The sequence below is a fragment of the Camelus bactrianus genome, chromosome 2 (assembly GCF_048773025.1).
Source record: "Camelus bactrianus isolate YW-2024 breed Bactrian camel chromosome 2, ASM4877302v1, whole genome shotgun sequence".
In the NCBI taxonomy this organism is placed as follows: domain Eukaryota; kingdom Metazoa; phylum Chordata; class Mammalia; order Artiodactyla; family Camelidae; genus Camelus; species Camelus bactrianus.
Window position 1 is genome coordinate 49,794,255 of NC_133540.1, and position 13,184 is coordinate 49,807,438.

A 13,184-nucleotide genomic window follows, 5' to 3' on the forward strand; every position below is an offset into this window, starting at 1 on the left:
AGAAGTTAGCCCTGTTCTATCACGGTGCTTTCCTCTACTTTTCTCTCTGGCATTCACATCATTTGCATGCATTGTGTACTCCCAGTGATAATGTCCTTCAATAAATGGTTTCCTAGACGTGTCAAGCTCATCTCTGTATACTCACAGTACATAACACAGTGCTGTGCATATAAAATCAGAACTTTGAGAGACAGAACAATTGAAAGTAATATTTTTATACCATAAACTCTTAGCACCAGATAGTCCTGGGTTTAAATTTTGTCTGTATCATTTTACTAGTTATGTAATCTTTAACAAATGATTAAATGCTATCAGTTTTCTCCTTTACAAAATGGGGACAATTTCAGACTTATTATGAGAATTTAGATGATATACGTGAAGTTTTAGCACAGAAATTGCCACAAGGTTAAGAGCTGCACAAATGGTAGCACTTATTACAGGTATTCTATGAAAAATAACAGGCAAAAATAATTAAAAATTTAAAGTAGTTTTCTTTGAATTTTAAAGGAAATTTTTAAACTGAAAAATATAGATTCAGTAATGAAATCAGAAGCTATATAACATATGGACTCATTTAAAGCTTAGCTGCAATGTATAGAAACTTGTGTACATATATTAGAAATTCCTCTTAATAAAATGGCAAAATAATATATTTAATATCAAATTTCTGTAATAAATTAATATTAAAAAGAGGTAGAGCTGTACTATATCAACAATAAATGTAATATGGCTATGAACCTGTTCTAAGACTACAGAAAGGAAAATTCCATTTATCAATTTTACTTCAAATATATTTCTATTTCATTTAACAAGCAATCACAGTAGTTCCTCATACCTCATAGTATCTATGCTTACTTCTAAACTTTTACTTCTACATACCATCCTACCTACCCTGACTGCATCCCTACTGTCTAACTTTATTCTTTAACACAGTGTTCAGTACTTGGGAGATGACCAAAAGTCATCTCTGGAGTTAATCAATGACACCATACAAATTCATCATTCATTAAGCTGATTTTCTTACTTTTCTCCCTCATAAACACCTTTGGTTCTGCACTTTTACTCAAACTATTCATCCTATCTAACAAACACATTCTGTGGTAACCTATTTGTTGAAGGTTAACAACAGCATGATACTAGAGAGAGAGTACAGGATCTAACAGTCAAAAAACTGTCCTTAAATGTCTCTTCCACTTACTAGCTTCATGAGTCTGCCCAAGTCATTGAATGTTTCTTCAATTTCCTCACTGTTAACTCAGGGGTAACAATAACAGCTATCCTTTTTTAGAGTTGTTGTGAAGATGATAAAAATGAACATGCTTTAGAATGTTTTATGGAAACATACTATGCAAATTTTAGTTAATGTTACTGAGTTCATTTACAAAGACCATTTCAGATCTTAATATCCTTCCTTACTTTCTCTAATTACCTTCAGTTCGTAGTGATTTCCTCTGTATTCATGTCTTACATGCATTTGTTAGCTTGACAATTCTTGCTTGCACTCAATATATATAAATACTATTATGTACTATTTTATTTGTCTCAGTCTAGTGCACATGCCAATATACTTGAGACTGGTAAATAAAGAAATGCCCATAAGCAATACCCCTATTAAGTTCTCTGTGGGCTGAGATCATGGGTTATTTGTTCTGAATCATTATTCATAAGAAACTTTCAACTTACATTGGTTGTGTTTATCTACTTTACATTTCTATTTAAAAGACAGATATAATTGCTAATAAACACAAATTCAAATAATCTACTAATCATCTAAGGAAACCAATGTAATTTTATAAAGTTATTAGCCAATTTCTATTTTAACAAGTCTTACTAGTTTTTTTCAATATCTTACCTAAAACTTTAACATATTCCATAATATGGTTTCCCTACTAGCTTATACAACATCTTTACTAATAAACACTAAAAATTATAGTAACAAACTATTTTCAGTAGGAACCCCAAAAACTATTTCCAATATGTATTTCTCTTTAAACCAAAAGCTGCTCTCATTACCAGATGGTCTTACCAAATAAATTTATTAGAAAAATGAAGCACTCTCTTGATGACTGCCTTACTTATGTAGACAACAAATTTTAAAAGTTAAGTTGGTAATCTAAATGTAAGTCTGGAAAAAAACCCATCTACAACTCACTTTATAATTAAGTTGATAGGCAAACACCCTATAAAATGTCCATCAGTTGGTACTGAAGCTTTGCGATACTGTTATATTGTCTTCTCCTCTTCATCAGAGTAAACCTAAGTCAATCTCATTATCTACAGAAAAGACTGCACTTCTGCCTTTGTTTTGTATCTTTCATTCCTGAGGCTCTATGTTCTATTTATCATGAAGCTATCTTTATCCCACATTGAAATCTCTTAAGAACAATTTCATCTCACTAATAATTGGCATGAGAATGGCTCTTGAGGAATAGTAGGTATTCCCTCACATCAAATAGACAATTTATTTTCTGCAAAAGTCTGTCAATAGAGAAATGTAAAACTAAGAAAAGAGAAAACAATTCAAACACTATGACCAAGAATGTCCTTGCCAAGGCTAAACTAATATCATTCTCTGACAGTGTCCTTTTAAAGAATAAAAAAGTTTTTAAAGGACCCTAGAAAGATTTCAGAAATAATACGTCTAAATGTTACAACTGCTAATCTTGGAGATGAGACTTTAAGCTTTGTACCTGTCCATATTTTAAAAATTTCCCCTAACAAATTTTAGAAAAGAATTACTTAAAAAGTGAATTTCAATAGGTATAAGCATAAAGATTAGAGTTAGAGAAAGAAAATAATTTAGGAAAAACACAGTTGTAATTTAGGAAATGTGTACTTGGTTGTTTAATCAATGTCCAGTCTAAATAAAAGTGCTATTACAAAATAAAGTTGAAATCTTGAGGAATTTATACTTATCCTCCAACTAGTCTTAGCACTGCTAAAGTCTGAGATTATGACATTCTAGAGGAAAGCAATGTAAAGAACTGAATGCGTGAAAATGCAGGGTTTTTTCCTTTAGGTTTAAATAAACTGAATAATTTATCATAAAAAATTAAAAGAAAAGAAAAGGGTGGAATCTATTCTAAAAGATTAGCAAAATGAAAAACTACAAAATCTTAAGTGAGAGGGAAAAGGCTATGCAAAGAAGCTATCTATACAAAAAGAGATTCTTGAGCCAGACTACTTGAGTTGGAATTCTAGTCTGACCAACTTAGTCATGTAACCCTGGACAAACTGCTTGACCACTCTGTAATATTATCCTCATCTATAAATTATGATAATGACAATAAAATTGACCTTAGAGAGTTAAGAGGATTCAATGATTTAATATGTGAACCTACTTAGAAGAGAAACACTAGTACACCTTGTAAGTCTTAGCTATTATTTTTTTTAATAAATCTAAATTAAGTAGTATTTATTCAGTGTTCAGCTTCAATGAGAAAAGTTTAACTTGCCAGGCACTTTGTCAAAATTTCTACTACAGAGATTCTGACTTGAGCCATAAAGAATAAATGCAACTCCAAAAATGCAGAATCACTCTATCTAGTCCCCAAGATAAGACTCTTGATCAAAATAAAAAAACAAACATAAAAGGCTTATGATTGAACATATTTATAAAGGCCAAAACTCTAGCAATAGCAAAATTAGGTTAGAAAATGTTATCCCTATTTCACAAATAAGGAAACTGAAGCTTAAACAATTAGGCAATTTGGTCAACATCATATTGCTAGTAAGCAATGTCAAGACAGGACTATCTGTGACTATCTTAGTCACTGCTACACCCTCAAATATCTAACAGTACTCAGCACAGAATGCTCGTAAACAACTGGTGGGTGGATGGATGAACAGATAAATGTAGCAATCAGTCAAACAAATATCATATTATGTAGTAATATTTATGTTATTCAGAGACTAAGACTACATGTTCTCATAATCATAAAATAAGAGTAGCTATTATAATATGCCACAAGAAAGAATTTTTTCCAACTAATGAAAGCATCAACTCAATTATACATACCAACTGAAAGGAGTTAAGAGGGCTCCAAATACAAATATAACATATTTGACTACCTGAATATGCTATTGGTGGTTAACAATAATTAAAACAAAATAATGAAACCATGATGATGGCTTCATGAAGAGAAAGAACTGACTCCTCTTCCCCATCTTATCCTCGACTAGACTGATACAAAGATGAGTTCTTTCACTTCCTTCCTAGCTCAATTTTGGGTTCATATTTTCCTTGTTTGGGTTAGAAGACAGCACAAAATATCTATATTTAAATTTCTCCTTTGATATCCTTGACCTCAAAAGAAGTACAGAGGTAAAAAAGTATGAATTGTGTCATCAAATCCCTATGTTGAATCTAAAAGCAAAACTTATGGAATATAAACAAGTTCATTGTGATAAAACTCATTGTGTATATACTTATTAGAAAATTACCTGTAAAGAAGTTCTTCTGTGCAAAGATGAAGTGGTAGGTGGCTTTATAAACCTCTAATTCACACTGCCATGTCTGTGGCATGTTCCATATTCGGGGGTAGCTGGCATTGATGTGGAACTGCAAACCAAATGTTAAGTAAAAATGTTTAGAGCCTAAAATGTGACATTGTGTGAACAGCATTAGAAATGAACTCACTCACACTGGTGAGTAATTAAAACTTATTTTCCTACTGAGCTGAACAGAAGGTCCCTTAGAGATTTTAACATGGCTGTGGCTAAAGGTCAGTATCCGTGGTTACATCCAGCTCCTTGAAATACTAAGCCATGATGTGGTCAAAAATTTTTAAGAACAAATCAGGCTACAGTTTTGATACTGTAGCTAAACAAATAAACTAACAGTGAATTTCCTTAATTCTTCCCCAAACCTAATCTGCTAAGTGAGAGGCTCTGGGTCAGGGAGGGTGGAGTGCAATGCATACTGTCACACAGAAGTTTGGCCACCAGTGCCTCCTGGCTTCTCAATTGACAGCACAGTAGTTATAAATCTGACATGGTGCTTTGTGGTGTATGCCACCTGCCAAAGGCTGGCAATTTTGCAAAAGCAAGAGCTGCTTGACCAGGAACAGCATTACTGCACAGCACTATTTATCAGCAAGAGCTCAGGAATTCATTAAAATGCTGAATATGTGAATTTAATATATATTTATACTATCTAATACATTCTTGGTAATTGCAAAATTTCTGTCTAAATGTACATATATCATATGTAAATATGCTTGTTTAGACAAGCAATTAAGGACCTAATGATACCATCTAATATAAAAGAATTCTCTCTGAATATCATTCTACATAGTGACTTTTACTATTATTGTTGTTATTTTTGTTGTCCCTAATAAAAAATAATATGTCTGATTAATGAGCCCCCAATCTGCAATTTTTAATCATGAACATTTCCATATTTATTCCGTGTCTAATATGGAGCAATTTTGGGTCTCAGTAAGAGTTTTTTCTTTTTACCATATTCACCAAGTAAAAACACAATGAATTATTAAGCTCTGAGAAAGACTCTGATGGGGCCAGAAAACATTTCATAAAAAACTACCTTATTTATAGCTTAGGAGAGAGTTAGTCTAGTCATACAATGAAGTTTAAAAACAATATTCTAGTAACTTCCCACAATTTAAAAGGCAAAAAACCCATGTATCATTGCCTTATTATTCATTTCCCCCAAAAGAAGAGCAACAGAGAGATGCCAAAGGGAGTCCACAGCACTGGGAATCTACTCCTCTTCCCCAAAACAGGGCCAAGAGCACCTGGTGGTTCTTCAGGGAGAAGACAGACCATTTGATGACTTTCTGGTCATTAAAACTTTCTATTAAAAAATTAAAACCAAATTTGTATTTTATGTATTATGTATATCACCATATACTCTAGACTTACTGCTAACATTTCTGCTTCTAAAAGAGTCCGGTATTGCATGCTGGTAGTGGCGTCAACATGTAAGAGCTGTCCTTTAATTGCAGGGGTGTAACCTAAAATAAGTGAAAACATAAAAATTAAGAAGCTAAAAAATATAGATAGAATTAAAAATTTTGGACTAGACAACTTCCACCCAAAGAAGGAATTCCTGAAAAATGGTGATCAGTCACTATCAAATTCACCTGAATAATGTAACCTTTTTCACTTCACAGAGCTCTGATGGAAAAAAGTTCCATCTCCATGTAACAGTTATCTGATTTTGCTCTCCAGAGCAAAACTACAAGTCTATTTTCTAAATGATAGTGTGCAACTACTTAAGACAGCTCCCATGTCTATTCCTTCACTGACCCAACAGTGCATATTTCCATCATTTTCAACTCCTCTTTATGTAATGACAGTTTCTAAACAACAGCTATTCCTTACATAATGACAGTTACCAAATAACACAGTCCCATTCTGAATAAAAGCAGAAGTATTCAGAGATTTCACTTCTTTTCTTGATGGACTGCCCTCCTGTGAACAGTAACGCTATGGTCATTATTATATGGCTAATTCAATATGTATCCTGCTCTGGGCAATTTTCTCCCAACCACCTGAATCTCTGAAAAGTTTTAAATGTATTTGAGTTATATTTTGTTACCGTCTAAGACCTAAGTCTATTTTTCCCCTTTGAAGACAGTCATCTTAAAAATCACCCAACCTTTACTAAGAATCTGTCTGGGCTTTCCTGGAAACGTCACTCGTTCAGTTCCACAACCAGTGTGCTGCAGTACTTCCCATGAATTCATCATAGATATATGCTCAAGAGGTTGATCCCTTACTCTTCAGATGGCCCCTTTACCCCAGTGCACCAACAATTGTACAAAGAAAATTGTACAAATATTATTTCGTAGGTGGACCATCAGTTTAAAAATGGTAGAAGCACTTCCTTGACCAAACCACTCTCAATTTTGTGCAATCCCCAACTGCCTTTTCCCCTATAGAAGTACAGATCCTATACATCAGTAATTAAGGCTGTCCTAAAAGATGCTTCTTTCCAAGTGACTACTCCAAATCCTAGAGAATCTCAAGCCTCTGCTTCAAGACTTACTATGGTTATTCTTTTAAAAGTAGCTAAGATAAAGTTTAGTTCTTCACTGAAATAGCCCCACAGTTACAGGGAAAGAAACTGTATGCCATTCTCAGTCACTTTTTCAATTAATTATCTAAGCAGGCAAACTCAACTGCTACCTTTATGTGCAAGCCCATGAATCTAGTCAATTCCTCTGCCTGCTTTCTGCTACAGTAGCAACAAAATGAGTGACAGAAAACAAGAAGAGAGAGCCAAGAATTACATAAACATTACTCTATAATTATACTTAGCAATAGTAACATTGCTGGTTAGTGATTTTAAAGTATGTTGCTATTCTCTGTACTCTCAAGAAAGTGAATAAATGAAGCAGAATTTTATTCTGATTGCTCTCAATTACAAACGTAGTAAAGGAATGGGAAGAATAAGGAGAAATGAGGAAGGTTATATAACATTTTGATAAATTTAACAAAAGGTATTTAATTACGTTACTGATGAACCTGTACGAGAGCCCAAATTCCAAAAGCATAATGAATTTAGACTATATTAGTTCAGATGAAACTACAGCTATCAAAGCATTATTTAATATTTTAAATAGGAAATGTTTTGCTTTTTTAAAGTTGTGCTAGTCAAAGTACCCAGTTACTCTCTGACAAAAATTTACTAATGATATAAATTAAAACAAAGCCTATTAGTCAATCAATCGATTACTGTCCATGGACCACAAGCCAGGTACTAGGTTCAGCACCACGTCTATGCACCAGTGAAAAGAAAGACACAGCACCTGCTCTGACAGAGCAACAGACTAACACGAAAAACATATGCTAAGCAAATTATGTGCAGTCTTACAAAGGAGAAGTATAAGGTATAATGAAAGCATAGAATAATAAGACCTAGCTTGAGTGAAACATTTTTCCTTTCTCTCTAGGTGTATGAATAATTATATAGTATTTACTAATTACAGGCACATCAAAATATAATAGAAAACTGAAAAAGAAAACCCCATTACTTTTTTTCTAAATGGATTGACACTATCCATATATTAATTATTGCACTACTAATCATTTAAAACAGAAAAATACTCATTGTAGCTTACCGTTTTCTTCAACTGTCATTGGAATATTAATTTCTAAATATGACCCGGCTCCTACATTTACATGCACAGCATTTGTTTCCTACCAAAAGGAAAAATTAAATAATATAAAACATTTTATCACAGACAAAATTTAATCATCAATAATATTAAATAGGCATTAAAAGTTCCTAAGAGCAAAAATTCAAATTTATACCAAAAATATACTAAAACAATTTAGCCAGATATAAAGGAGAAAATAAGTCAGATTACAGTATGAAAGTCTATTATTATTAACTAACTTTTTTCTGTTATTTGGCACCTAATGAAAGTAACACACATATAATTATTGGGGGGAGTGGAGAGGGGAAGCACATAGAAATGAATCTAAGTACAGGACTAGTCACCAGAAAAACAGTCTGGAAAACAATGTTTAAATTTTAAATACTATTTCTACTATATTATTTCAATAACTACCCTATTTTTGGTAAACAGCAAGTCAATTGTAGCATCTGCAATAATATTCATTCGTAGTTCAAAAGCAAGGATCTGTCTTGGTCTCCCAGGTTGTGCAATTTCAGAAACTTTGAGAACTTGATAATCAGGTGGGAAGAAGAACTTCCATAAACAATCTCTATATAAAGAGGAAGAAAGAAAAGTGATATGTTATTCAAGTAAAATTACCTCTAATAAAGTACCAAAACCAGTATTATAATTTTATATTATCACCGCTATCTCATTTAACAATTAGAAATTAAATAGGAAAAAAATCAGTCACAAAATAAAACTTACTATACTTTCAGTAAAATGAAAGACTGTTTTTTCCAATGTTTTATACTTCCAGAGATCAATGGGCTTTAAGCACTTAATAAATATACAATTATCAAATGAGATATCTGAGAAATTAAAGACTTTCTACAAGTACATCATCCTATTCAAATGGCAAAGAAAGACCTGAAGGAAGATGGTTTAATCAGAACCATCATTCCACTCTAGGCAAGTTACTTGAACCTTTTTGAGAACACATGTCTGCTTCCTCATCTGTAAAATAGGATTACAGTAACTGGTTTCACAGAATAGATCCAAGGATTAAATGACAACATACATGAAAAAGACATGGCAGTATGTGGCACATGGAAAAAAAATGGCAATTATTTCTATGATTTTCATAATCATTATTTTTAACCAATATTATAATAGTAAGAGTCCAAAGAGCAATAGATTTCTAAACAAGTAAACAAGTATTTGGTGGGTAAGAATCTAATGTATTTGCCTCCCCTTATCATTTGACAAAGATTAAAAAAAAAAAAGAAATTTTTAATTCAGAGTCTTCTATATAAGTAAAAATTAGAATAATGTTACTCATACAATCAAAAAAGGTGCCAGTTTGTGACTTTTAAACAGGAAGAATTGAGGAAGGAGTCACCAGTAACAGGAAATGCTGCATGGAATAAACTGACTGGGAAAAACTAGATGAACACAACAAAATTTGCAAACTGACCCATCACAGACTTTAACTTGCAGTGATTAAATTAACGTACATGAAAAGAAAATTAAGTCTGCAAATGTTTTGGTTAAGACACACAAATATATAGAACTGAGACTATTAAAGACAAAGAATCCATCTGATCATTAGATGATCATGGACTAGTAAATGGGTAGTAGGATACAATGAAATGAGCAGTGGATTTGAAGGGCTGGCTCTAGATGTTAAAGCTTCACTGTCTTGCCCAGCTCACTGAACCCCTATGCATCTCCATTTTCCCACAGGTATAATGAGTTCACCACACCTGTCCTTGTACCTCTCACTGCGTTATGAAGATCAAGTGTGAAAATATAAATGAAAGCACTTAAGTTACAGCAATGAAAAGTTAGACAATGTCAGGAATGTTTGCATTATTATAATAATCATTAATGATTAAGTACAAATCTATGAAGTTTGCATTTTAACTCCATCATGAAAACTCTTAAAAAGCACATCATGAATAGATGGAGCACAAGGGATTTTTAGGGCAAAGAAATTATTCTGTATGATACTATATTGGTGGCTACATGTCATTATGCATTTGTCAAAACCCATAGAATGTACAACATCAAGAGTAAACCCTAATGTAAACTGTGGACTTTGGTTGATAATAATGTGCCCATGTTGGTTCATCGACTGTACCAAATATGCCACACTGATGAGGGATAGGGGAGTATTATATGTGTGGGTGGGGAGGGCTATGTGTGAACTCTTCGTATTTTCTGCTCAATTCTGTTGTGAACCTGAAACTGCTCCTCTAAAAGAATAAAGTCTATTAAAAAAAAGAAAAGAAAAGAAAATATCATGAAGGAAAAGTTGAGTATCTTAAAGATTCAGAAAATCATGTAAAGGTAAGAGAACTGACATCAAAATCTACAAGCTAAAAGGTCATGCTACATGATCAAAAACTTTTCAAAATGCCAAGTGAACTATCCAATAGCAAAATAGTTGTGATTTCTTCCTTTATTTCTTACATTAATAGGTTGATGCTAAGAAAACTAATCTAATTATTCGTTTCTGATTACAGTTCATATTTGTGTAGAAATTCAATATGGGGAAGAAAAAGGAAATGGCTACAAAAGAGGAAATGACCATTTGTATATGTAAGGGAATAGATAAATACTATTATTATCCACATAAGGAAACTAAACCCATGTTATAAATTCCCCTCTTCCTTCCTTCCTTTCTTTTCTCTCCATGATTTTTTTAAGTCCAGGTTAAGAAATGTATTGCTGTTCTCTCCTAGCAGTGGCAGGATCTACTGCAGGGAGTTGGTAAAGCAAATTTTTCCTTCATGTTATCTTCAGTATCTTTTTTCTATATTACAAAAATATCACCTTAGAAGTGAATATGATTATATATTGAAAGAATTTTAGCTTGGATTTTCATGTAAATATAGCCTAATACTTTTTTAAATGAAAAAAAGTGAATATAGTTTAAGAAGAATCACACTTTACTCAAGTGCTAGAAATGCAAAAATATTTTATGTCTGTGTTAAAACACTGCTTTAATTTTTTCCTTTCAAGTATAACAAATGTAAATGTCATTTAATGGAATATAAAAACCCTCATTTTCAACTATTTCATAGTAAACATAGCACGGCTTAGTGTAGGAAAAATTTTATCATAAAAGGAAAAACTTCATCATAAAAGGAAAATTTAAGTCCAGTAATTTGAAAAGTATTTGTCTTTTAATCTGAAATTTTAAGCTCTGTTTACTTTCAAGTTTAATAACCTAACCTAGAATTTAATGAAGTATTAGCATATTGCAAGTTTTCAAATAACACATTTACTTTTCATTTACCACACAACTGTCAAATATGTAAATAACTACTTAATGGAGCAGGTATTCCTATATACTAAAGATACCAAGATTAACAGAATGTAGTACTTGACAAAGCACATAACTCTTCCAACAATCTTAGGTAGAAAGTACTTTTTAAAACAACTATGAAAAGAGACAGTATATCAAGAAGTCAGTATCAGCTCTCTTATTAGTCTATCAATGGCCCAGTAATATCTGCTTCAGTGACTGATCTGGCCTGTATTTCTCCATTCAAGTTAGTTTATGAAAAACTAAACTATCTTTAAACAATGTCTGTTTACATAAAAATTTAAATGTTCCCTCATAATTAATGGTAAATGTCCCCTTCTTTGTTTAAAATTCTTCAATAAGTAGATAGTTGTTCATAATACATTAACAACTTTTAAATTATTCCAAAACTAACAGAAACTAAGAAATAAAAAATGCTTTTTATCTTTCACTCTCCATTACCTCCAGTATAAAATCTATGTATTTCTTAACTACCTACAAATCTCTTAACCTGCAGAACCTATTAAGACAATTCTCCACTCACATCACACATTTGCAGAGCTCTTCCCTTGCCCTGATTATTTATCCTTCCCTTTCATTCCTGGCTAATTTTTACTTATCTTTCAGAATTTAACTCACATGTTACCTATACCAAATAGCACTCCCCAATTCTTCTCTCCTCTAATCTTCAGTATGAGTTATGAACCCATTACAGGCTAAACTGTGTCCCTCTACAATTTCTATGTTGAAATCCTAATCCCCAGGACCTCAGATTTGCCCATAGTCAGACAGGGTTTTTAGAGAGGTAGTCAAGTTAAAATGAGGTCAGCAGAGTGGGCCCTAATACAGTATGTCTGGTGTTCTGCTAAGAAGAGGAAATTTGGACACAGAGACCTACAGGACACATAAGAGGGAAGACCATGTGAAGGCACAGGGAGAAGATGACCATCCACAAGCCAAGGAGGAAGGCTTGACACATCCTTCCCTCAGACCTCGGAAGTAACCTATCCCACCAACACCTTGATTCTGGAATTCTAACCTCCAGAACTATGAGAAATTTCTGTTAGGCCACACAGTCTGTGGCACTTTGTTATGGGAGCCTTAGTAAACTAATACAGTATCTTTCTAAGTTCTTCATCCAGACTTTTTACTTATTTGTATTATAGCACTTAATAAAACTCTTTTGTTTCTTTTTTCCTAAAACTGAACTATATATGTCTTCTATCTCTGAATCTCCATAGTCCCACCAATCTCTGGCATATTTCTTGATTAAATACGAAAGTAAAAACAAAGGAACCAATAAATATGTGGCTCATCCACCACTTTTCTAATGAATTAGCTTCTTTAGAGCAAACTTGCTTTTGCCAATTTCTCTACAAACAAGTTATTATTTGGATTAAACTGTTTAGTGACATCTCACCCTGCATAATAAAATAGCTTCTAAAATACTATGGTAGTTTTTAATAAAAATTATACTATTATCCCAATACATTTGAAAGACTTAATAGAAATATAATTTAATCAAGTACCTCTGCCTATCAGCCCATGGCCCATAGTTGAAATCTGTTCCTTTACCACAAACTATATCTAGTCCCCAGCAAGGAGGTAAATCTTGTAATTTGCAATCCTCACTGCTCACTTCTCCTTCAACATTTTCTTCTGTTTCTTCTGGAACAAGTCCTGTAATGCAGAATATACAATATGAAGGTAGTTAATTAAAATAACCATTAAAACGTTTCATTAGATCAGCAGTTCTAAAAAACTTTTTGATCTCAGGAACCCTT

At 32.7% G+C, this 13,184-nt stretch overlaps 1 protein-coding gene across 9 annotated transcripts in view; it reads right to left on the reverse strand.

Moving 5' to 3' along the window:
• Positions 1 to 13,184, reverse strand: part of BLTP1 (bridge-like lipid transfer protein family member 1) — a 175,649-nt gene that overhangs the window by 125,785 nt on the left and 36,680 nt on the right. For all 9 annotated transcript variants that reach the window (XM_045514968.2, XM_045514969.2, XM_045514970.2 and 6 more), the window contains 5 exons: positions 12,930 to 13,080; positions 8,541 to 8,697; positions 8,088 to 8,166; positions 5,884 to 5,975; positions 4,444 to 4,561 (listed from right to left, as the gene is read on the reverse strand). In XM_045514968.2, coding sequence (XP_045370924.1) covers positions 4,444 to 4,561; positions 5,884 to 5,975; positions 8,088 to 8,166; positions 8,541 to 8,697; positions 12,930 to 13,080 — 597 coding nt within the window. The remainder of the gene's footprint in view (positions 1 to 4,443; positions 4,562 to 5,883; positions 5,976 to 8,087; positions 8,167 to 8,540; positions 8,698 to 12,929; positions 13,081 to 13,184) is intronic.